General features: G+C 40.1%; 2 protein-coding genes across 3 annotated transcripts; one reads left to right on the top strand and one right to left on the bottom strand.

The window, feature by feature from the left end:
• Nucleotides 1-1,860: 1,860 nt before the first annotated feature.
• On the bottom strand, nucleotides 1,861-22,252 carry bco2b (beta-carotene oxygenase 2b). Its single transcript, XM_010729563.3, has 13 exons — nucleotides 20,874-22,252; nucleotides 6,578-6,734; nucleotides 6,279-6,477; nucleotides 5,975-6,186; nucleotides 5,749-5,864; nucleotides 5,426-5,528; nucleotides 5,203-5,331; nucleotides 4,771-4,931; nucleotides 4,488-4,655; nucleotides 4,206-4,343; nucleotides 3,692-3,874; nucleotides 3,409-3,519; nucleotides 1,861-3,181 (listed from the first exon to the last, which is right to left on the bottom strand). The coding sequence occupies exons 1-13, from the start codon at nucleotides 20,877-20,879 to the stop codon at nucleotides 3,065-3,067; spliced, it is 1,800 nt and encodes a 599-aa protein (XP_010727865.2). The 5' UTR covers nucleotides 20,880-22,252; the 3' UTR covers nucleotides 1,861-3,064.
• Nucleotides 15,462-25,981, top strand: LOC109138612 (uncharacterized). Of its 2 annotated transcripts, XM_027280796.1 has the most exons (8): nucleotides 15,462-15,668; nucleotides 15,768-15,828; nucleotides 17,226-17,301; nucleotides 17,453-17,464; nucleotides 17,594-17,752; nucleotides 19,279-19,427; nucleotides 20,115-20,260; nucleotides 20,394-20,574. In XM_027280796.1, exons 3-8 carry the CDS (start codon nucleotides 17,235-17,237, stop codon nucleotides 20,479-20,481), a joined length of 621 nt encoding a protein of 206 aa, XP_027136597.1. In that variant the 5' UTR covers nucleotides 15,462-15,668; nucleotides 15,768-15,828; nucleotides 17,226-17,234; the 3' UTR covers nucleotides 20,482-20,574. The 2 variants fall into 2 exon arrangements, with proteins under 2 accessions (XP_027136597.1, XP_027136598.1); XM_027280797.1 differs by lacking the exons at nucleotides 20,115-20,260; nucleotides 20,394-20,574 and adding an exon at nucleotides 25,344-25,981 and having other exon boundaries at nucleotides 15,469-15,668.
• Nucleotides 25,982-26,495: the final 514 nt, after the last annotated feature.

Below are 26,495 nucleotides of genomic sequence, written 5' to 3'. Positions count from 1 at the left end.
GTATGTGTGATGTCATACTGCTGGTCCATGAAGTGACGTGAAGAAGCAGCTCAGTCTGATCATGCTATGATATGTTTGTTTGTTTTTTTTGCCCATTGATTGAAATTGGCAGCATCCCTCCTGTTGTTTTGCTCTCTGTTCCAGGTGCTAGCAGAGAGGTCAGCATGCTGCTTTCAAAATTTTCTAAAGTGCTAAGGTAGGTCATATTTAGACAGCTATATTATGATCAATAATTATTTGATTTGTCATCCATTATCCTTAAAACCATGAAAAAATATGCTTAAAGAATGTAGGAGTCATGTGCTTAATTTCAATGATCACTCTTCCTCTTAAAGAAGAAACACCATTTTGAAGGATAGACATGAACTGAGTGCAGACATTCGAGGTCCCAGAGGATGAATCCTGGTGACTCGGTTGATCCGCTGATTCTCCTGTACATGCAAACGTGCTAAATCTTCATGTGAGCAACTTTCTCAGAAACTAGCTCACAAAATAAACCTAAAACACTAATGAGACATATTTAGCACCAGAGATGAAAGTTCTCATGATGTGGATGGTTCAGAGCCTCGACTGCTGTTTGTGTCCAAGTTATTTTACCATTTTAGATAGAAATCAGCATAATCCAGGTTAATCTGACACTAACGTGCTGCATCAGTCTCACTCAAACTTAAAACTTTATTTATCCAAAGCTCTCCTCCGTCTGTCTCTCCTACATACATGATGGAACAAACCGTCTTTTTATTGGTCAATAAGAGTCCAATTGCTGAAAATCAAAATCATCAAAAGTAAAGATCCGTGACTTCATTGGACAGCGTCAACGTGTTGCCCAGTTCTGAGGTTAGGGTTAGACATCTCAGGATACTCTCTTCTTCACACGGTTCAGCCTTTCATTGTTGTTTCTACAAAATGATTTGCTTCACACTTCACACCCGTTTGTCACCTTGTGTCACAGTCACACCTCTTTAATGTGGTTTGTTGCAGTGAGAGAGCTGCGGCAGATTCCTCTCAGATGAGGGAGCTGGAGGGCATTTTGGCAGAAGCTAAAAGCCTCGAGTCGTACCTGAAGGAGAAGAAAACCCACCTGAGGCAAACGTTGGCTGTCATTTCTGATAAACTGCTGGGTTAAATGTGTTGCACGGACTGTTGTATAGGCGACAAACAAAACCCGACTGGCTTTCTATTGTGGATAATAGAATGAATATCGAATATTGTATGTTTATGTGGTGTACATGTGCTTCCTGCAGTTCGAAAGTGCCAAGCTTCATACAACATTGACTATAAAATACATTAATATATCTTAACTCTTATGAGTTTATTTAGTTCGTTTTCACTTTTCTTCATAGCAGCCTAAATATAACTGACTAAATCATTATTTTTAAAAGAAAGGCACACATGTATGTATGTATGTATGTATGTGTGTGTCAATGAAGAATTAAAGTGCCTGTTAAGTACAAGATTTTCATTGTTGTGAGTTCATTAAGAGGCATTGAGGGGAATGAACTCCCCAACACGCTGAACAACTCTAAAACAAAAGAGGGAAATTATTAATATTCTGCCCGTGACTAAAGAAATAATGTTTCACATTACACCATAGATAATATACTACATAATACCTTCTCTGATATATATTTACCTTGTGTTTTTAAATGTATAGTTAGGTCCATACATATTTGGGCACTATCTGGACATTTGGACACATTTGCCGTTTGCATTTGGAAACTGTTGCTGTGAACCCACAACATGCAGTCAAAGGAGGAACAGGCCAACAGAGAGATAGCAGGAACATGAAACTTAACATCAGCCTGCAACAGAATGATGGGAAGAAAAAAGTATATTATATATAGCTTATTCGAAGTGTACCACATCATCTGTAAAACACAGTGGAGGCAGTGTGATGGCATGGGTCACTAGTGTTTATTGATAATGTGATGGAAGCAGCTGGAAGTTGGTTGGACCGTGCTTCACTTTACAGATGGACAGGAGTTTTTTTTTTTGTTTTTAATTTTTTTACAGCAAAGAAGCAGAATAATCTGCAATGATAAAAACAATCACCTGATCTCAACCCGATTGAGCATCTCACTTCCTGAAGACAAAACTTCAGGTAGAAAGACCATGAACAAGACAGCTGCAATAAAGGCCTGGCAAAGCATCACAAAAGAGGAAACCCAGCATGTGATGAGTTCCAGACTTCAAACAGTTTACCTGCAAAGGATTCTTGACAAAGTACTAAAAATAACCATTTTATTTAATCTGTTAATTTGTCCAAATACATTTGAGCATCTGTAATGAGGCCACTGTGTATAAAAACAGTTGCAATTCTTAAACGTTTCATATGATATTTTTTGTTTATCTCCTCGATTCAAGCTAAAAGTCTGCACTTCAATTGCATCTCGGTTGTTTCATTTCAAATCCATTGTGGGGGCACACAGAGACAAAATTATAAAAACTGTCCAAATATTTCCAGACCCAGCTGTATTTAACTGTTAGAGAGATGGCTGGCCAGCAGAGGGTGCAACCGTGCAACACTCAGCTTCATAGACCGAACATTTATGTACACTTTTCTTTTTATTCAGAGTATTCACAGTGTCATAGCTTTCTACATTATGTGGATCCTGTGCCAAAGTGTGCATTTACTTATCTGTTTCTGGCTCTGAGAAAATGGCATGCCATAAAAACCTTTTCTGTACATTATTTTCATTGCAGTGACAGTGTGTGCATAGAATAGCAAGAATACATTTGAAAAACAGACATTTTCTTAATTTCCCCACCTATTTCAGCCACCCACGCACAGCCCTTAACACCTAAATCAGCTTGAATTAAATTAGTCAGAACAAAGCTTTAAAGAATAGAAAAAACAGCCTATTTACAACAGGACAGATTTCCAGAAGGAACATCAACTTAACAGCTACAACATGAATTAACTTTTTTTCAAGTCCAAACTAAACTATACATATCTGTGTAGTGACCTAAATTCACACATATGATGAGACGAACAAAACATCACAGTCAATATTTACATTGTATATAACATTCATCTGCATCTATCAGCATATCTCTTACATGTCTATGCTGTGGCATTGAATGTACCATGGAAACCGTATGGGATGTTGACAGGAACCACTGCCCTGCCCAGCTCCTCAAACGTTTTGGCATCTAAAACCAGGAGGAACGTACTCTTGTCCTGAAAAAGAATTAAGGCACAAAAAACAACAACTTAACATTTACATTTACATTTAGTAATTTAGCACACTTACAGAAAAGGGAAAAATCAAGGTATATATATACTATATATATATTTACCTAACAACAAGGTATTGTGACCTGTGTGTTTAAAAGCCAGTCAATAAGTGTCATGTTGCTGCCATTAGAAAATGAGAAAATTATTGCCTTTTTCCGAGGCACAGGTACCTTATTCGGAGTGATGACGACAGACAAGATGACACCATCGTCCTCCTCTTTGGCATCAGGGGAGGGTACGAAGATTGGTTCTGAGGGATAAAGACCAGGTTGTTCCCACACCTGTGAGAAAATACAGTAGTTACTCGTGAGTTGTTTGGAAGTTATTAACTGGAGGTTATTAATCTCCCTTATAGTGTTTACAGTGTAACAGCATAACACTCTTCAACATTTAAAGCTACATACCATGCTATAACATCTGGAAACATCTTAGAGAGAAATAAATTCCACTCACCTTCATGTGTTTCCCATGGAGGTCCATCTTGATCAGTGTGTCTCCTACGAGATGTCTGAAGCCGCAGCCATAGAAGTAGCGGTAGGGGTGGGTGTTGTACTTTCCGTAGTTTATCTGAGGGAACTCCAGACCGCCATATTGATGAAGATCCTCCCCATGGAGGTCCTCATGGGTGCAGAAGACCTGCACAGAGAAAAAGCACGTAGGGTACGTAGTTACAGTGCTATATTTCATTTGGAAAATTTAATTCAATAAAACAAATACTAAACAAATAAAAAAGATTTTGTGTATGGTAATATAGTGAATGTTGAGAAATATAAAATATATTAAAAATAAAAACAAAATATATGCCAATGTTGAAACCATGCACCATAGTTTCCACTAACTGTGTATATCTACAGTTCGGCCATTAGGTCATAAACCTGTCTGTTGATTGGATAAAGTATCCTGATATGGTTAGCTCGAGCTTCACAATTTCTTGTGTGTTGACATGTGGGTCATGCTGGCTGCCTACCTTGTCCTTGGCAGTTCTCATAGACGTGGCTGTGCTGTCGGGCCGGTTGTTCAAGTTGCAGTCATAGGGTGTATCTTCGTTCACACTGAGAGGTAGAATGAAACGCCGAGGGAAGACTCTACATAGGGTGTTATAAACCTGATGGAAAATATACATTTTCAGCCTCAACAAACCAACTACTGTTCAGTGGAACCAAAAGCAACTTAAGCACAGCAATTACATTACACATACTTTTGGAAACGTACAACTTGTTGAGTGTTGACCTTTACTTTATCTGCTTACCTCATCAAGAGCTTCTCCAGACTTGCGCAGGTTCTGGACGTTGTAGTTAGCGATTGCCTGGCCATCATCTGAAGCACACATATCTAGAACCAAGAAGCCGTCCTCTTCATATGCGTTGATCTGATGGAAGGTTGACATCGGGAGGGCAAAGTACTTGACGGAGCTTACCTGTAAAGATGAATTGAATGAATGAACAGATGAATGACGGCAACCCATATTTGTTTAATATATTCTACAGTGCTGAATGCAGAAAGAAAACTTAGTATCTGTATTTGGGCCTTACCTTTCCCGTCTTCTTGTGAATCAGGTGGAAGATTGTGTTGAGTTTTGGGTCCCAGTAAATGCCATCAGCAATGGTTTTCCCTCTCAGCTTGCCTGTCACAATCTTCAACAGATTCATCTTGATGGGCTGCTCAATGAACACCACGTAGTTCTCAGACATTGCTACAATAAATTAAGACGATTTTATTAGGTTCTATTTGAAATTCTGAGATCATTTTTGTCACTAATCAAGAAGTGCTTATTGTACTCATATATCACAAACTGAATACCTTTGGGTTTTGTCTTTTGGTCAGACAAAACTAGATTGAAGATGGGTTCAAGGAATTTTGTGACATTTCACAGGTAAAACTATTATTTGATTGAATCTAATTCCTTTCTCAAGTTTTCTCAAGGTTGAAAACAATAGGTGTTTTGAGTGTGAGGACTTGCTCACCAAAGCTGTGGTAGTAGGCTGGTTTGGACTTGTCCACTGAGGGAATAGTGCAGAGCACTGTAGTTCCTTCCAGGGTTTCCTCAGCTGTTTCCTTGGTCGGTGGCACCCGGATGATGTTGTAATACGCTCCTGTTAGCACAGGTACAATTAGTTTTTTTTGCTGAAAGTCATAAAAATGTCAATGATGCTTTGTGAACAAACTGATTTCAGGTTTCCAAAATACCTTTAGAGGTGTAGGAATTTCCCATATTGTACGTTGTTCCGTCAGGCTCAGTGTGAGGGTGTGCAGTCGCCCCATTCACAGCAATGAATTTGCTCCAGTCCACCTAATAGGTGAAAATACATGAGTGCAGAGCCTTACACTTGATTCATATTTTAGGATTTTATCCAGCAGCAAATCATTTTACGAGAGTAGACAGTAGCTATCTATTCACAATGATATAGTACTCGTTTATAACTTGCCTTAGCATTAATGTGTAAACCATTATGTTAATAAAATAAACTGTTGGGCACAGATGTGTCTCTGCAGGATTGTCAACTACTAACCCTTTTAGTTGTCTCTAGTGTCTCAGGGTCCACTTTGTGCATGATGTTGGTTTCCGTGCTAACGTAATAGTCCCCTTTGTAGGTCACAAAGCTCACATTTGCATTATCTGTAGGCTCTAGAAAGGAAAAGAAGATGCCAAAGTTAGCAAAAACATGACAAGCACAACAATAACTCACTGTTCACTTAGATTTCACATTCAGTTCACATATACAATAAAATACTCACTTGGTAATTCAAATCTTGACAGGAAGCGCTGAAAGAAATTTTTACAGGGGTCTGGCATGTTGACAGTGCCAAATTCCGATACTGTTATGCGGTTATGTTCCTTGTTGGATTGGTAACTGTCACTGGACAGAAAGCGGCTTTTGTATGTCACCTGACCGTTGGATATTTTGAACTGGTGCAGGAGAGCCATACCATCAAACCAGTGGTTGAACCTGATACAAATTGAGAGAACAGGAGAGAGGAGTCATCTTTGTGATGTAATGGCTGTAGGAGGTGGATCAACACTTGAAGATGTTATACTCACTTCTGGTTTCCAATCTCGAACTTCCCAGGCCCATTTCTCAAGAAGCTCCCGTTGATCCATTCTGGGATTTTGCCAATGATGTTGGTGGTGATGGGCTCAGGAGTGTCCTCCACTGAGGTCACAATCTTCTCGATGGAAGGTAGACCATGCACATCTGTGAAGTGATTGATGTTCTTCCTAGACTTGGATTTTTTGAGTCCTGTGCAGAAAAAGACAGCAAATTATTTAAGTATAAAACATTTCTGTATATAAAACAATTCTAATTGATATGAAGGTAAACTGTATAGAGTCAAATTTACCTGGGTCATTGCTCTGTTGATGTGTGATGGAGTCCATGACTTCAGTTTTTTCTCTTGAGTATGTAGCAGTGTCTAAGTCTTCAAACTCCTCTGTGGTGCTGTTGTTTCTCCAAGGCTGGCACTCAGCTTTATACCGTCCTCCTGGCTGTGACGCCCCCTAAGAACAGTGACATAAGCCTTTTTCATGCTTGTGTAAGCCCCACAAAACAAAAGTACTTTGTGATCTCAGTCAAGATAATACAAGTGGTAACTTATTTACAGAGATAATCACTTGATATTATTGACAAGTAGCAAAATCGCTGTGGCAACATTCATTATACTTCACAAGCAGGTCTTTATCCTTATGGTAATTTATTATTTAGTTCGTCATCCTAAATATGCATGTATTTATGTAGTGATGGTGAAAACAGATGAACTTGGATGAGTAGCTATCATGGAAATTTTTATAAAAGCACATAAGCAGCCTGTTTTTGCAAACTCCTATTTCTGGAATAATTAGAGCATTTCTTCTTTCTAGCTGGGAGTTTCCTGTTGGCTTCATGTGGATCATATCTGCTTATCACACTTTACCCCAATACCCAAATGCATATGACCCATAATAAGACTAACTGTTTTATGGTTTCCGTGGGGGCACTGAAAGTTCACAACGTCCGTTAACTGATTCACTGGCTATGCAGGGTCGATTGCTGTTCTTTGTGTTTCTTCACAAAGGTCACAGACGTGTAGGTCAGGTAGAGTGCACAATCTAAATTGCCAATTGGTCATAATTATTCAACCATGGAGTAAGGATGGGGCACTCGCTTGATTTACAGATGGATCAACTGGATATTTTTTAGACTAGTTTACTCATGTTTGTGTATCAGCACTGTAAAGAAATTATCAACACCACTTTGAGATAAGAGTGAAGAAAGAAGCATGTTCAGTGATGAGGTGTGTAGCAAAAGTCCAATAATGTAATACCTGCCAATAACGTAATAATTTTGGCCATTTTAAATGTAATAAAGCTAATAACGTAATAACATGCCAATAATGTAATAAAGTTTTTTAACTAATGACGTAATAATATATACTTATATATATAATAATAAATAATTTCTCCCTGGGATTATTCAAGTATTTCTGATTCTGATAACATTTTGCCAAAAATGTAATAGGTTATTATTATTATTGGCTGGTTATAGCATTAGAAATATTGGTATCCAAAAATGTAATAATACATAAACAGGGCTGCATTTCTTGGAAATATTATTTTGCAGTTTTTGTGCAGTTTTATTATCAAAAATAGATATAGTGGATGGCATAGTCATCATATTCATTCATCAAGGGTAAGTACTATGCAGCACTCTCCTTAATTATGGTTTTAAGAGACAATTTTAGAATTATTTGTTGTACAAAATCTTTATTAAGAATATTGTTTATTTGCTTACATAAGTAAAATAGTGTTGGCCATTGCATAGTAATAATAGTGTGAGTAACATTAATGGCTTGTAGCATACACCATAGCAGGTGTTGGGGTTGGACATTGACATCAGTCTTGTAAACTGAGCCTTCATTTCTCTGGGAAATATGGTGCCCTGTGGCAGACTAAATGCATAGTGAAAGTGAGGCACATAGGTAACCAATCCAAATGTGACATTATTCTCTAGCCGTTACACTGTGAGATCAACATTTAAATAAAATAGGTTTTGAAATTTTTTACTGTTTCCAAATATTCCATAGAATTATTTTGTTGGTTAGCACACATTCTCTTCGTGTTTATTTTCTTAAAAGAACAGAACATTCCTTATACTAGGAGGACACGTATTCTGTTTATTATGGTCTATAAGCATACTTTTTATTAGCCTCCCTATTTGTGTTATCTATAGCAACATGCATCAAGGTTGTGTCATGGGTGAAACACAGGGCATGGGGTTTCAGGTCAACCTTTCCTCTTGTGCACCTCTTGTCCAAAAGAGTCTTTGCTGCAGCGACTCAGGTTTGACCTGTTGGCCTGTGGTCCTTTGCTGTGTACAGCTGTCCTATCAAAAAAACAACAAAAAAAAAGGCCCAAATAATAATAATAATAATAATATTAATATATATAGCTAAATGGAAACATGTATAATTCTGAAGTACCCATGAATTCAATCTAGAAATCTGAATTCACACATGACCACAGTTAGGGCCACATACAGATAAACTACTTGACATCCAATTTTACAGCATTATCTAGAATCGACTGGCATGTCAAAATATTAATGAGTAACTCTTTCAGGTTCATCCAAACATGTCATGTCCGCGATGAAGAGGTGTAGTTTGGATAAAATTCATTTTATATATATATATATATATATATATCCCAGTCCCTCCTTGGCCAATGGCTGTAATTTTCCAGTAGTTTTTGAAACATAATGGTAACTAGTAGAGCTCAAAAAAACAATGGTGAACAAAAAATAATCTCATGGCAGAGAGAAAATTTAAAAAAGTGCATAAAGTTTTTTTTAGAATCAGGATCCGTGTCCAGTCACATAAAACCACCTAAGCTCAGGTTGTCCCTACATTTTCACCCAAGGATGGTCTGGAACATGATGCATATGATATGATTTGCATAAATGTACCATTGGATGTTGTAAGAGAAACTGTTTGATGTTGAAGCATTTCCCCTTAGCTATTAGTATTCACTTTTGCGTTGCTAGACGGTCCTTGGTAACCACGTTCCTCCCATACCAGTCTCTCAAAGGTGCAATCTGTAAGATCTAACTACGCAATTTACATATTAATTGTAGGTATTAATCACTTTTCATTGCCAATTTATGAACAGGTTGTAATGTAAAACCCCTTTCTTGGTTGCGTATAACTGCCCGTGGACTGATTTCCAAGTAAGGAGGTGAGATAGAGATGGAGCCTTAGGTCTAAATAACATGTAAGAACATACACAGAACACATAGTATAATTATTGCAGAAAATATGGGAATTTATTTTTGCAGCATTCATACATGTCACTTCTTGCTGATGCCCATGATGACTGCATTTTTCTAAACTGCTTAAAGTGAGACAGTGGCTGAATTAAGTGGAGATGGAGCTCCCAAGACACGTTTTTGTGTGAGCGACGTTTTCTTGTACATGGGAATTTCCTGTTTCAGGTTCTACAGAACTTGACTCATCATAGTGAAGTTATTCGGTCATACTTGCATACTTGCAGCTATTGTGTAAGATGTTTAGGGACTTCCCACAAAAACAGCTCTTGCACTGCAGGATCACATCATTGACTATAGACTAAACACAATAATAGAAGTACGACTGAACTTATGTCAAAGCTGTGGTGTGCCAACACTGGAAATTCAGCCTATTAATCCTTAAGATCCATTTATTTCTGCTTTCATGATGAGAATGAGGAAATGTGAATGTGAATCAAAGGTCTGGCTCCCTTTCCCTTGAAGTCAAGGAAAAACTATTGTGTTAGTATTAAAGCACATTTTGATTTTTGATTTGGTCATCTCAGTTTATGGTGAATGTAAAAAAAAGACAGAACTAGCGTTTCCAAATTAACCGTGATATTGCAGCAACTTTATTGTGTAGATGCTATTTACAAATATAAACTTTTTTCTCCCTTATTTGCTACGTTTAGGTTATCATGACCCAAAATATTAAAATTCCCAAAAAGAGTAGCTTGTATTTGTCAGAGATGCAGACTGACGGCTGATGGAAATCATAAAATTGTTGCAGACTCCTGTCATAGAGAATATGCAATGTGCATATTTTGTTCACCTTTATGCAGCACAGCAAGATCAAGAAGAAAAAAAGAAACTTCAATGAATAATTAACAATTCTGGGAACAACGCTTAATTGTTTTTGTCCCAAATGTTAGGTGAGAAGATGGATAGCACTTTAATCTCTGTGCAGTGCTTATGGACCTGGCATTGGGAGGCAAATGGCTTAGTTTAACATAAAGACTGGAATCTTTTGAGTTTGACTCATAGGCTGTTGTGTCGCCTCATGGAAAGAAGGTTCCAATCCCTCTCGGCTGGGGCCTTTCTGTGTGGAGTTTGCATGTTCTTCCTATGTCTCCTTAGGTTCTCTCTGTGAACCTTAACAGGTTCATTGGCGACTCTAAATTGAATGTGAACATGAATGGTCATTTGTCTCTGTGTGCCCTGTGATTAACTGGCGACTTGTCCAAAGTCACCTGGGTTAGGCGCTTCAGCCCCACCATGACCCTGATGAGGATAAGCGGTTACAGATAACGGATAGATGTTTAAATGAATTAAAAACAACAATTTGTGTTTTGGGGGGAGTTATGTGCCCTAAGTATTTCTTTTTCACTACAGGATTGACTTCCCAGAGTCTTGTGAAGACACAGCTAGCATTGTGGTTGGACATGTTAAACTTCATGCTAAGCTAAGCTAACTGCTTCCTAACTCACAATGCACAAACATGAGACAGCAATCATCTAATACAATTTTTTAAAATATGGAGAATTTCCTAAAATATTGAACAATTGAGCCATAGTTTTCTATGTAAAGAATGTAATGAACACTATTAGCATTATTATTAGATTCAAATGTTTTTTGAAAAATCAGTACAGGTGGTTGAGTCATCCACTTGTGTTAACTATTTTGTTCTTAGCATAGACATGCAAAGCTGTAAATAAAGGGAAAGGCCCAGCCGCTTGTTGCCCCAGTACATTGGATCCCAGAAATAGCAGCCCTGTGGTAGGGAGCGCTCTGGGCAATGTGCTCCACAAAGATCCACTCATACAGACATAATGGGGAAATTTGGTTCACTAGGCCACAACTTCAGAACCCATGATTTTGTCTTCTTATCGGAGCAAAGTATAAATATATAAGTCATCTTTAGCACTCTAAAAAGTTATACTCCTCAACAGCCTGCAACCTTTTCATATAATATTCCCTTCATTTAGTGTGTTTGCTGCTCAAACTTTTGAATTCAGTGTTATCTTGCTGTGGTGTTACTTTGTGTTACTGTGTACTTAAGAACATAGATATCGGTACTGTGCATTCATCTCTAGAGTATGACAGATAACATAACAGAGCTGCGATGTGCACTGTCACTAGTGTTTGGGAGGATCTAGATGGTAATTTGGACTATGAAATGGTGTCATTGATTTACTACAGTGACTAAGGAGGTGAGTGTGGTGCCAAAAATATTCATGTTATGCAGTCTCTTTGTGTCAGTGATGTGTGTTAATACCACGATCATACCTGAGTAAGTCAATAGTAATAGTCTTTTTTGGCTGCTAAAACATGTGAAAGGAGAGGTTCAGGTTTTTACGGGTATGAGCTCTTCAACGTACAAAAAGTCTGACTGTATCCTTTGAACGGTTACTGATAATATCTCCTTTGTACTAATTCATTTTTGAGCTCGGTATGCACTTCAGTGACTTGAACAACCAGACTATCAAGGCTTGAACATGTTTTATGCACTATAGGGCATGGGCTTGCTATCATTGGCACACCACCCAAGTACTGAACTTCACTATAGTTCAGTCTTCTTACTTTTTTGCAAAGTTGTGAGTCACTCATATAACAACAATATAGTTTTTGACAAAAGGCCCTGCTTTTAAAGGGGGTACGCTATTGTTTAGCCCTGCTAATCATGTGGCTCTACATAAGACAAGCCTAAAAAATAAACAAAATACACACAGACTTGGTATATTCCAAATCACCAAAAGATGTTAACTTTCTAAATCTGTATATCCAGTTTCTCAGAAAAATACACCAAGCTGGACAAAATGTATCTGTAATCATAATTTAATTTAAACTGCATGAGAGGCAAGACAAATGTGGTAGCAAACAATGAAGTAGTATTTATAGTATTTATGCATGCAGCAGATACAGAGTAATGCGTGTTCATTTGAAATGAGTTTATGGCCACCTAACATGAAACTTCAGTATTAGTTTGTTTGGTGGTTGGTGTGGAGAAAGTAGTCAATGAGTGCCTCTGTTCTGTACTGTTGAGAATTGAGTTGTTACTCATGAAGGACCATCTGATGAAGAGAGAAAAACAACAACAATGACTCAGTTGTCACCCTGTGCTACGTGAAAAACGATGCACAGAGCGATTTAAGCTTGATGCAGCCTTATAGTGACATGTGCGCATGTATAGGGTGTTCACATATGTACAACCCAGTGATAATTTACCATAATGTACTGTATGTGCCCGCCACTTTGACTTTTCAGTGATGCTGGTTGGTAGTATGTTTATGTTTATGAATAAAGCATACAGTAGTGTTAAACTGTATGGACAAGACTAAATATTTAATGGTCAGATATGGAATAGTAGCTTACAAATAAAGCAATATTTCAAATTGGTACAAGACACCGGCCTGTTACATCATAGTAACTGCAGTGCAGACTCAACTGAGTCATACAACTCATCATAGAAAGAGAGACAACCTCAAACAGCACAGGTTCTAGAGTAATAAATCAAATAGTTCAATAAATGCAATGTCATTGGCTTGTTGGAGTTGTTCTTATGGCCAGGGGAATAAACTCTTCTTAACTTTGGTGGTCCGTGCTTTGATGGCCCTGCAGCACCTGCCAGAGGGTAGCAGGTCAAACAGGTGTTGACAAATGAAAAGAATCCTTTAGATTTAATTTTTGGTCTCAGGAGTTAGAGAGGTTCTTCCAGGTCTTCCAGGGAGGGCAAAGGGCAGGCAGTGATTTTCTGCATGGTGGTGATAACAGCACGCCTGAAGGGAGGAACGGTGGGCCACCAGTTTTTTCAGAGCATTCTCAGGACATGCAGGTTCTGCTATGCCTTCTTAAAAAGAACAAAGGTGTTTGCAGACCAAGCAAGCTCCCTAGAGATGTGGGTTCCCAGGAATATGGAGGTGGTGGCAACCTTTTCCACACAGTCCCTATTATAGGGTCCCCCAGAGTCTGGTTTCTTGGTTTTTGTGGTGTTGTTTGTGTGAGCACCACATGGTGATTTTCATGCCTGTATGCTGTCTTCTCCTGAAATGAGTCAGAGCCAGCGGTAAACATATCGTGATGTTACCCATTGGTTTGTGACCAACCATTTCAAAGCCTTGAGTATGCCATTATATTACCATAAACTGGTTTACTGAGATACTACAGAGTAAGGAGTAAGGAGTGAGACTTAAACGGTCTGACCCTGTTGGTGAAGCCAGTAGAGCTTTACGTCTATGCTAAATGATCCTCAAAGCAACTGCAAAAAAAGATTAAAACGCAGAATACTAGATATGCTTTTAAAAAAAGTCAAACTCACATTATATTATTATTATATTATATTATTTCTAAATGTTGATAGCCTTTAGGGGAAGTTTTCTATACTACAGTCATGTCACTCGATGAGGTAGATGGACCTGGTGTAGCAGAGGTCTGTCCAAAGTATTTCAATAATGCCCCTGAAAAGATAATACATTAGATTATTATTATTTTTACATATGGGCTGGAGGATATTACATAGGTATGTCATATGTATCTTCACCATATGTATTTATTAACCACACAACAAATGCAATTTTCTCAGTGAAATATACAAATTAGCTGATTGATATGTCCAAATGAGATGTATGATTGTATGAGATACAAAAGTACAATTTAACATAGCTTGGAAAGCAAATGGATAGCCTGAAACTATTTGGGCCAATTTGGACATTTAATATGTTCTGTATTAAAATAATATATCAAAACACAAATTTAATGTTGCAATAAAACATTAGTAGCTAGTTAACAAGTAAAAAAACTAGACCCCTACTCATGTTATTGATTGGCCTCTGGTATTGTTGCTTCAACACATAAAAAAATGAATACTATTGATGTGATGTGTGAATGAGTATACCAACAAGGCAAAAGAAACTAATATTTACATCATACACAGATGTTAAATACTGTTATAGTTCATCTTTTCTCATATCAAGTGAAGTGAGGGCTAAATAATACATAACAGAGTGCTTCTGCATCCTAAAATAAAATGGACTGATTGACTATATAATATCACAAAGGATTTGTGCTTATTTGAAACATACTGTTTTTGAACTGCTTGGAAGTCTGTTCATAGTCCATTCTTCATTCCTGTCTACTTTTCACATTTCTATGACATGACATGCAGCCAGAGAGCCCGACTAGTTTACCAGCTACTTTATTATTAAGTTCAATAACGCCCTTGCCCCTGCTGTGTTGCGATGTGTCGGATACGACGTGAAAGTGCTCTCATTGTGCTCTCATGCTGTTTTTAGAATAACCGCAATGCTGTGCGCTATTTCTTGCTAGCACGCAGTGTGCGGCAGATTATTTAATCTGATTGAAATTAAATGAATCAGTCACATTATAACACACCATTATCTTGTGATCTTCTTTCTTCTTTTTTTTTTCGTCCTTCCGCACCACCCCTGAATATTCTTTTAGGAGCCATTGTAGTGTTGTTAATTTCCCGCACCAGTGAAATAACTATACCCACGATGCCGCGTTTGCCGACCGCTGTGGCTGCGTTGTCACCATGGTTACGCACGGAGGAGGGAGCGGTCACAAACGAACTTTACTGGTTTATTTTTCACCCCTGTACTAATACGTCTGTTTAAATTGATTGCAAATGTAAATGTTACCGTCATTGTAGTATATGTTGAAATAAAGAGAGGGTCAAAAAATCCAATAACACACTGATCGTGTGGCCCCCTCTAGTGGTTCTGGCCCTGAACAACCACATAGAGTGTTTATGTTTATGCCAGCTGCCGGCCCTGTTGATAGAAGTCAAAAATATGTTGTTGTTTTTTTGTCAAGCACTGTTCTGAAAGTGGAAGTGAAATATGCACGCCAGACTTGAGTCACATGACAGGGCATTTACATATAAATATATGTATTATTGAAAATTAAACAAACAGCAGTTTCGTTTGGTAAACTCATTTTCACTTCCGTGTAGTCTGTGTGGAAGCGCGCGCCCTCCCCTCTCCTCCTCCTTCACGAGGATCACAGCACGCGAGCACTTCTTACTGTCCGCCCGTCACTCATCTTCCCTCAGAGCGGCATCAGACAGCGGGGCGTCCGGATCAAGGTGACACACTCTGTTTTCGCACGGTCCTTTAAAGACGGCAGAGCTTGAATTGAATAAGCGAGGACTATTAAACACGGTGAGAGAAAAACGCAACAGAGACAACGTTCAAATTGAGCTTAAAGTTAGTCTGAAGGCTTTGTCAGTATGTTTTTATTCATTTATGGTCTCTTTGAAGGAGAGGGTGAACCGCGGGAAGAGAGAAAAGCCAGCACTTCACCACAGCACCGGTTTCAAAGGTACGTTATCAGCCAGGAGACTGCTCATTAGTAAACGGCTGTGGCATTGCGCCAACAGTGACACAGTTTTTGTTGTCTGTGTATGATAGAAAACTGTGTGGAAGTCTATTGTTGACAGACGTATTGCTGTTCAAATGTCGTTCTCTTATGAAGAAAATGGTAAAAACCTCAAAAATTCTGTTAGACTTGGACGTTTAGCATGTTTAAGTGGTTTAGCTTGTCTGACACAATACACCTTTCGATGAAAAGCAGTTATTTTAGATGATATGTAGAGAAATGTTGACTGAAGACGAATTATTACTATTAGTATTAATGTAATTATTATGTAAAAAACAAAAAACAAAACTATGTCCTTGTTGAGTAAGCTTGTTCAGTAACTGACAGCACACACCTACACCTTTTTCACAGAAGCCACTTTGACATGAAAACAGTAGGCAAACGCAGGTGTTACCAATGATACTTAGGCTCCGTTCCATTCAGGTCAAACAGAGTCAGGGTGCTGAACCTTTCATGTAAATCATAAAACTGAAGCATCATAAGCTTCATAAATAGAGAATTTAGGGCAGAGTTGTTGTATTGGATCCCAGTGGAGTGTCCACTGGAAGATGACGTGTTCCTCTATAACTGTTATCCCCATCACAGCTGTTTTTCTTTTGCAACCTCGAGCATCTGAGGACTTGTCTGCTTCCTTTAGCCCCTCACAAATAGATCATCTTGTTGATAGTCCTACAGGCTCATTACGGACAACTCTAGACTCTATTGCACGTCTGAAAAAGAAGACAATTAAACAAAGGAGGTTAACACATGATATATGGAATGTCCACTGGAAGATGACGTGTTCTTCTATAACTGTTAAATAACTGTTGAAAGAAGAACATGGGGGGCGGTGTTTGGCTCAATTGGTAGAGCAGCTGCCCCATGTGCGAAGGCTGAGTCCTTGCTGCGGAAGCCCAGGGTTCAAATCCAACCTGTGGTTCTTTCCGCATGTCATTTCCCACATCTCTCTTTCCCTGCATTCCTGTCACGCTTCAGCTGTCTCTATCTGAAATTAAGCCTGGAACATGGATATCAGATTATAGAGCAGCCCACATAAAGAGCTGTGGGAGACAGGAGTGAGGTCTCTGCCACTATTGTTGAACTCTGGTATTGTTCCACAGAGAATAAATGTCAGCAAACTGCCTCCCTGGAGGACATCTGCAGAGGATTTTTGTGAAACAACAAAGGGCGTTTAATGTAGTTATTTGTTTAGTTTGTATTTAATGCAGACACAAATCTAAAGTCACCATGTATAGAATTTTAAAAAAAGGTAATACCTAATGGCAGCAATGTATGTCCCGTGGATCTACACTGTACATGTGTACTGTTCATAACCAAAAAAAAACTTCTACCTCCACCAGGTCTACCTGATGGCTACCAACAGCTACATCCCAATGAATTTTCTTACTGTATGTGGGAAAGCCTTCATCTTTGATGGTAAAAGTTATTTGATATTTTATTTATTCTGAATTAGATATTACTATTAAATGGTGTAATATGTGTATCATTATTATTATTAATCTCTAATACCTGATTTGTATATCAAGCCTAAAATCTCTTCTTTTACTGCCCACCCCTCCCAATTCAGAGGTTCAGACAGGTAAGGTGATTTTCATATTCTAAATAATATAATGATTGATTTCTTTATTTATTTTCTCCTTCATTTATAATAAAAATATACATAAGTAGTGAATGCATGATGTTTCTGGTGTTCTAACCTGCATTTCAGTCAAAAATGCAAACCTGGATACAGACTCCTTCAAAATGTCCACTCTCCCGGCGGAAAGAAGTTGGATCCGGAGCAAGGACAACAAATTTGTGTTTATTAATTTTGAAGAGAAAAAATTTGAAGCACAAACCATGAATGCAGTGCAGCGACGCAAGCCTGGTAAGATGCACTAATATTGTCCTTTGAGTAAGCCTTTATTGACGGGCTTCTGATTTCATAGACAGTTGAAGACAAGTTTGTGACAATGTCATGAGAGCTTTTATGTAGACTTTTTCAATATTTAGATTTGCTGGAATCTGTGAACTTTTTTTTTTAGATAAATGCTGTCGATGCCAGTGTTCATGAACATTTGTCAGATCCTAGTGGTGAACATGACACATGAAAGCTAGCAAGCACAAGCTTAGTATGCTAGTAGTGCTAACCCAAACTACACAAAAATGTCAAATGTATACACACCAACATGCAATGGTTTGGGAGCACCTCCAACATTCAGTCAGAAGGCTGAGATGACTGTATATTGGTAAACAGTGTGTTATGCTTTTTCATAAATAACAACATAAATGTTATTTTGTATGAAGAATATGCAAAAAACGTCATGTTTTGTACATGGAGAACAATGTCATGTACATTAGGTCAACTAAACTGACAAGTGAAAGGGCAGAAAGGGACAAAGTTCCCTCTGAGTAGCAGTTAAATCTGAATATGAGGAATCATCAACCTGAAGGCTGACATCAGAATGTGCGCAGATTTAAACAGGAACAGGTGTGGGACATGCATCACTGTGGAGCCATGGACTTAATGGAAGTGGTAATTCTTTAATTGTTGTTTTGGGTCAAAACGTTACATGAGTACAAACTTTGATACTGTCAGATGCTTGCAATGTATGCAGGTCAAGCTTCACTCATTCAGAACTTTGCCAATAGAGGATTGATTAAATGATGTTTATCAGCCATTAAGGAACACGACAAGAGACGCTGCACGCCTGTTTATCATTCTCTAAATGTACAACAAAGATATTGATCATCCAAGCTGCTGCTCAGAGTCAGACCTTTGTGCTGTTCATGAAGCTAAAAAGTAAGAAGATATTTCTGAACAAACATCCACCATCTTAATAAAGTCCACGTCTCTGACCACATGGATAAATGCAAACTACACAGTTCAGTCATTCTACCTGCTTTTCTGCTCCAGGTCTTTGAAAGCTGTTTACAGCACGGGAAGTGAATGACTACAGTGTCTGTGTATGTTCAGTGATGTTTTAGGAAGCCAAGCGGTAAATGTTCTGTGTGAGTGCTTTATTTTGAGGAACTGGTAATGCAGAGCATGGTGTGTGTGTTCTTAGTGATCTTATTACATTATTAGACTATTGACATATTTGCCGATGTATGATGTCACTGATGATATATATTCCTCATGTTTGACGTGGCTCTCCTAATCATGTGCAGCTGCTGTAGCTTCATCTGTCCACATGGAACAATCAGTTTATAATATTTATAATCACCAAGCTACTGAGAAGGTTTTCAGTCCCAGGACTCATTGTTTGAGCATTTCAAGACAGTATGTCCATACAGAATACAGGTCACCTGGACAATATTCTCTTGTAATCATTGTCACATATTTTGTTTCTGTAGCATTTACCTGCAACATTCTGCCTTTTCCTCGTGCTCATCCTGTGTTTCTTTTTTTAGAGTGCCAATTCGAGTTCCAGTTGTACAAGGAAAACAATCTAGATACGTTTAAGAGGGCAGTTATAGTGTACTATTGCCCTGCCAACAGTGGAGCCAAGCCGATGGTTGCATGCTGCAATGAGGACAATAGAATTCATGCTGAGGAAATGGTGAGTAAAGACCAATAATTCTCAGTTATTGACAGTGTGTGATGTGAAGGTCCACTCTGAATTATTCTGTTATCAAGACAAACAAAGCAGGGTCTAATTTATCTAATGGAAGGATGTTCCAGCACCTCTTCCTTGTCTGTGATTTGGTTTGATGTGATACCTCACAGAGGGCGTGTAGAACAGGGAGGTTTCAAAGTCTGACAATATGGGCTCCTCTTGGATAAAATCATCTACTCTGCATTTTAGAACTGCATTTTCAATGTGTACAAGGTTGTAAATATGAATTCTACTGTTTCCATGGATTCAGCGTAGATCTGATTTTTGAGAGCTGTGTTTATAAAGCAAGTCAAACTACACTGAACAAAAATATAAATGCAACACTTTTGTTTTTCCTCAAATTTTTCATAAGATGAACTCAAAGATCTAAAACATTTTCTATATACACAAAACAATTTCTCTCAAATATTGTTAAAATATGTGTAAATCTGTGATAGTGAGCACTTCTCATTTGCCGAGATAATCCATCCCACCTCACAGGTGTGGCATATGAAGATGCTGATTAGACAGCATGAAGTAGCAGCAAGTTTTGAGGGAGCGTGCAATTGGCATGCTGACAGCAGGAATGTCCACCAGAACTGTTGCCTGTGAATTGAATGTTCATTTCACTACCATAAGCCGTCTCCAAAGGCATTTCAGAGAATTTGGCAGTACATCCAACCGGCCTCACAACCGCAGACCACGTGTAACCACACCTGCCCAGGACCTCCACATCCAGCATGTTCACCTCCAAGATCGTGTGAGACCAGCCACTCAGACAGCTGCTGGAACAATCGGTTTGCATAACCAAAGAATTTCTGCACAAACTGTCAGAAACCGTCTCAGGGAAGCTCATCTGTATGCTCGTCGTCCTCATCAGGGTCTGTCTTAATTGGTTCCATGTCTCTACTAATTCTCCTGTCATTTCAGATCCCACCTTTATTCCATGCAATCAGCTCATTTCCCTCACCTGGTTTTTCCCACCCATCTCTTCACCTGCAGTCCATTTCCTCATTAGCCCCTCAGCATATCAATTGAATCAATCATATCAATCAATCAAGTGTCAATTTCCACTTGATCTCTGCCAGATTGTCTTGTGTTGTTTTGCCAAGCTCTCCAGCAATTCCAGTTTTTGACTTCTCGTTCTGACCCTGTTTTGCCTGTCTTGGACTTCGGATACCTGCCTGCCATTTGTCATATTTGTTTGCCTGTTTGATCTCCTGGTTTGACCCTGCCTGTACCTTGGACTGAGTAAATTGATCTTCCCTTGTGATTTTGCGTTCTCCTTGCCAGTACCAGCAAATGTGAAAGAACGATCTGGCCAATATGAACCCAGCCGACCTCGACTTGATCTGCAATGAGCTGAGAGCACAGGCCAGTGGCTCCCAAGCACCATGACAAACAACTTACCTCCATTTCAAGCGGTTTGCAGGAGATGGCAGCTCGTCATCAGCCCTGCACAAACTCCTTTGGTGTCGGATGCTCGTTTGCCTTCTTGAATGTTATTCGGGTGCTTCAAGTTCCTGCTGGCCATTCCTCGTGCAGTGTTCCCTCGCCTTTGAACTCCAGCCTTCCGCCTTTCCTACCGAAAGGTCCCAGGTGGCATACATCTCTACATACGTCTCTCTGCTTACCGGCAGAGCTAGAGACTGGGGAACTGCAGAGTGGGAGAAGCAATCCACCATCTGCTCGTCTGTCAAGCTGTTCTCCGATGAGGTGCGGAAAGTCTTCGACCATGTCACACCAGGAAGAGAGGTTTGTTTAACCTGACGCAGGGAGGAAGGTCTGTATCCAATTACTCTATCAAGTTCCCTATTGTAGCCACTGAGAGCAACTGGAATGCTGTCTCGCTCTTTGATGCCTCTCAGATTACATCAAGGAGGAGCTCATGGCCCGTGATCTTCCTGCTGATTTGGACGCACTGGTCTCTCTCTCTATCCACATAGACGGTCATCTGCGGGAGCGACAGAGGGAGAGAGTTCGGTTAACTGCTTCACCTGTGCGGGTTAACCAGCCATGTCTACAGCGTCGCCTAAGGGAGAACAGGTGTCTGTACTGTGGTCAGGGTGGCCATTTTGCGTCTTTTTGTCCAGTAAAAGACATGGCTCACAAAGTCTTCCAGAGGGTGCTGGTGAGTCGGACTATAAACTCTGAAAAGGACATGACTTTTGCCTCCCCTCTGTGACCTTGCATTGACTTCAGGGGACTTAATCACCATCCAAAACAGGTACCCTCTTCCCTTAATCTCTTCTGCTTTCGAACTGCTACAAGGAGCAACCATTTTCACCTAACTGGACCTCCGCAATGCTTACCATTTGGTGAGAATCAGGGAGGGTGACGAGTGGAAGACGGCCTTTAATACTCCTAGTGGTCATTATGAGTATTTGGTCATGCCATTTGGTCTCACTATTGCTCCTGCAGTCTTCCAGGGATTGGTCAATGATGTTCTGCGGGATCTGCTCAATGTGTCCTGTTTTTGTGTATCTGGATGACATTCTCATTTTTTCTAAGTCCAGGCAGGAGCATGTGGTTCATGTACATCAAGTCTTCTAGAGGCTCTTGGAGAACCAGCTCTTTGTTAAAGCAGAGAAATGTGAGTTTAAACCTCAGAAGTATCCTTCATCATCAACGCTGGCAACATCCGGATGGACCCGGCCAAGACCAAGGCAGTTACTGACTGGCCAATTCCATCCACACGCAAGGAGTTTCAACGCTTCCTGGGATTTGCCAACTTCTACCGAAGGTTCATTCGTAACTACAGTTCAGTGGCAGCTCCCCTCACTGCTCTCACCTCCCTCAATGAGCCCTTCCGGTGGACCTCCATGGCTGAAGTGGCTTTTGGTGAGTTGAAGTCACACTTCACCTCTGCTCCTATTCTTGTCTTTCCAGATCCTGCTTGCCAGTTTATTGTGGAGGTAGATGCCTCGGACACTGGTGTTGAAGCAGTTCTTTCTCAGCGGTCAGCTGAGGACCAGAAGGTACATCCATGTGCTTTCTAGTCCCGGAAACTGGCTCCAGCAGAGAGGAATTATGACATTGGAAACCGGGAGCTGTTGGCAGTCAAACTCGCACTGGAGGAATGGAGACACTGGTTGGAGGGGGCGGAGCAACCATTTGTGGTCTGGACTGATCACAGAAACCTTGAGTACATCCGATCAGCCAACAGACTGAACTCTCGTCAAGCAAGGTGGGCTCTCTTCTTCAATCGTTTCGTCTTCTCCCTCTCATACAGACCAGGCTCCGAAAATGTCAAACCCGATGCACTGTCCCGTCAGTTCCAGTCAGAGGATTCCCCATCCCAGCCTGAAAGTATCCTCCCACCTGCATGGGTCATTGGGGCAGTAACCTGGGAGGTGGAGGATAAAGTAATACGCTCCCACACTGAACACCCTGCTCCTCGTGGTTGTCCAGAGAACCGATTTGTTAGTTCCAGACAGTCTCCGGTCTGAGGTCCTCCAGTGGGGGCACTCTTCTCGTCTGGCTTGCCATCCTGGGGTGAGACGCACTTTAGCCCTGCTTCACAGCGTTTCTGGTGGCCTTCCATGGAAAGGAACACCAGGGAGTTCCTTGCTGCTTGCCATGTCTGCTCTCAACATAAGAGCTCTAACCAAGCTCCATCTGGTCTCCTTCATCCTCTGCCAGTTCCTCGCCGTCCCTGGTCTCACATTTCCTTGGACTTTGTCACTGGGCTACCGCCTTCAAATGGTAACACAGTTATACTCACTGTTGTTGATCGCTTTTCCAAAGCTGCCATGCTCATCACTTTTGGTCCAAGTTTTGCAGAAAGCTGGGGCCAACGGTCAGTTTGTCATCTGGTTTCCAACCAAAATCCAATGGTCAGGCAGAACGGATGAATCTAGAGGCGGCCCTGCGCTGCCTTGCCTCCCGCAAACCCTCCTCCTGGTCTGAGCAGCTCCTGTGGATTGAGTACGCGCATAATACTCTGCCCTGTTCAGCCCATGGTCTTTCACCCTTCCAATGCTCCCAGGGGTACCAACCACCACTCTTTCCGGAACAGGAACGGAAAGCCAGTGTTTCCTTAGTTCAGGCGTACATCAGACGGTGTCCGCATACTTGGATGCAGGCCCACTCCACTCTCCTGCGCTCTTCCGACCGCTACCAATATAGATAGACAATCAATTATGGTTACGGTCCCGAAGAACGCTCATGGGTTCCCTCTCACAATATCCTGGATCCAGTTCTCATCACGGACTTCCACCAGGCTTATCCTGATTATCCGGGTTGGACGGCAGGAGCTGTCCCTAGAGGGGGCGTGGTTACACTCAGTTTTGTCTTAATTTGTTCCATGTCTCTACTAATTCTCCTGTTTTTTCAGATCCCACCTTTCTTCCAGGCAGTCAGCTCATTTCCCTAGACACACACACACACACACACACACACACACACTAGTCCATCCTGTCTTGTGGTGTTTTTGCCAAGCTCTCCAGCAATTCCAGTTTTTGATTTCTCGTTCTGATCCTGTTTTGCCTGTCTTGGACTTCGGATACCTGCCTGCCCTTGTTGAGTAAATTGATCCTCCCTTAAACTTGTCTGCCTCAGAGTCGTGCTTTTGGGTTCTCCTTGCCCGTACCAGTAAACGTGACAGTAGGAGAGGCGTTCTCTTCACAGATGAATACCGGTTTTCACTGTTCAGGGCAGGCAGCATGTGTGGCATCGTGTGGGTGAGCGGTTTTCTGATGTCAGTGTTGTAGATCGAGTGGCCCATGGTGGCGGTGCAATATTGATGCTGTCTTATCAGCATCTTGATATGCCACACCTGTGAGGTGGGATGGATTATCTCAGCAAAGAAGTGCTCACTATCACAGATTTACACAGATTTGTGAACAATATTTGAGAGAAATTGTTATTTTGTGTATATAGAAAATGTTTTAATCTTGGAGTTCATCTCATGAAAAATGGGAGCAAAAACAAAAGTGTTGCATTTATATTTTTGTTAAGTGTATGATAAATGACATAAGAGCGTGTCCTCAGGCAGTATCTTCTTTTCCTCATGAAACAACCTCTGCCGTGGAACATTTTAGGAAACAAAATGTTTTGTCATAAATCACGTTATCATCACACATGTCACATACCTAAAACTGAAAGATAAACCCACACATCCTCCACAGAGGGAAGTGTGGGTCAGTTTAATTTGTTTGAGCATGGCAGGGTACCTGTTACAGACACATACCAGTGTGACAGAACAATGCATTGTTTGTTGGAGGTGTGAGATTCATACTGGGACAGAATCACCAGAGCAGAACTACAATTAATACACATGTAGTTTTGTAAATGTAAATATTCTGATGCAGCTACATAATGACAGAGGGCTTGTAAGTCTGGAGAGAGGATCAGATGATCAGTGGTGTGTCCTTCAGTCTGCATGTCAAAGTGTCCTTGGGCAAGATACTGAACCCCAAATTGCTCCCAATGCTGCGCCATCACTGTGAATTGGTATGAGTGGTTAGCTCCTAAAACCGATGAGCAGTTGGCACCTTGTATGATGGCTAATGCCATCAGTGTATGAATGTGTGAATGAGGTAGTGTAAAAGCACTTTGAGTGGTCAGAAGACTAGAAAGGTGCTATATAAGATATATAATGGAACATGGATCCTAATGCTTCATGACATACACATGTTTACTAGTAAAGTTTGAAATAGGTGTCATAGCAAAGTGATAAGTGGTAACACAAAATTAATTATGGGATAATTAAAGCTGCAAAGAAACACTAGATTTATCTGCACATGCAATAATTCACTCATTTCTTGTGGTAACCACTTTAAAGTACATCCTGACAGCCTATTTATTGTTTACCTGCAGCCTGTCTAATGTGCAGCAGTTAAATTAACAGTTAAATGAAGTTTGTTTGTGTTTCTGCAGGATCTTCCACGCGAAATTATGGAACCTGCACACAAGGCAGTGTTCTTACGGCATGAAATCGCAACATCCATGTATGAGCTCCGGTCCTCTTTGTACAAGAACAAGTACCTGGGATTTAAGGAGAGTGAGAGTGACGGCCTGTACACACTGGTCCTGCTTGAGAAAGCTGAGGATGTAGTGGATGAAGCTTGCCAGATTTCTATTTCTAAATGTAAACAATGACTTCCAAATGTGACCGTAAGAAGCTTTATTATGGCTAAATCTCGCATGCAGTTTTTTCATTGTGCAGTTTCACGATACAGACTGGACTAGGACTTGTACAGTACCACTGACCCAGTATGACTGTAGATTTAATAGCATTGTGCCATTTAAATTGAATTAATTACAACTGGAGTTGTTAAGTAATATCTAACTGAACATAATTTGTGACATAACTGAAGTTAAAGATTATTCATTACGGATGGTTAGATTTCAAAAAAACATTTTTACTTCATCATTCAGAACTTTTTGTAGATGTGATTACAATTTTTATGTGAGTATGTTTTTAAGACTGTATCATTCACTTAAGGGAAACTGTCACCTTTCAACCAGCTTTGTATCTTCACAGTGTGGTCATGCAAATGAACCAGCAGAACTTCTCCTGTGTGTAAGTGACATTTGTGAAGGGATTTTTTAAGCTTTTTTTTATATATATATCATACTTTTTTTTACCTTCTGTTGTATACATGGTGTGTATTGTTAGGTTAGAAAAGTTCATGCTACATTGATATTATATCATGAAAGTAGGACATTTAATTAGAAGAATGCAATGGTAATTCATCTCCAAAAATGTATTGAAACAAGAGATAAAAACAGTGGCTTGTATACCACAACAAGAGATTTTAATGTCTTAGTAACTTGTCATGTGACCTTGAACATCGATTACAGCTCCACTAGACGTCTCACCCTGTAACAAGTCGACTTATTGCAACATGCTGATGACACTCTGTGACACTCAGCACTCAGTGGTAACTTCCTTCTGAGTACTTCCTGTTTGAAGCCTGACACTGACCAGGTACTGTTGATGGAGTGTTAGGTGTTGTCTTGGTGTCAAAATGTAAACAGCGTGATGAAGAGCACTGTTTCAATACAAACTGAATTTAAGCACTTCTT

This window comes from Larimichthys crocea, chromosome VII, assembly GCF_000972845.2.
Source record: "Larimichthys crocea isolate SSNF chromosome VII, L_crocea_2.0, whole genome shotgun sequence".
NCBI lineage: Eukaryota > Metazoa > Chordata > Actinopteri > Sciaenidae > Larimichthys > Larimichthys crocea.
Note: the sequence above shows the minus strand (reverse complement) of the source record. Positions and strands in the feature narration are given on the sequence as shown.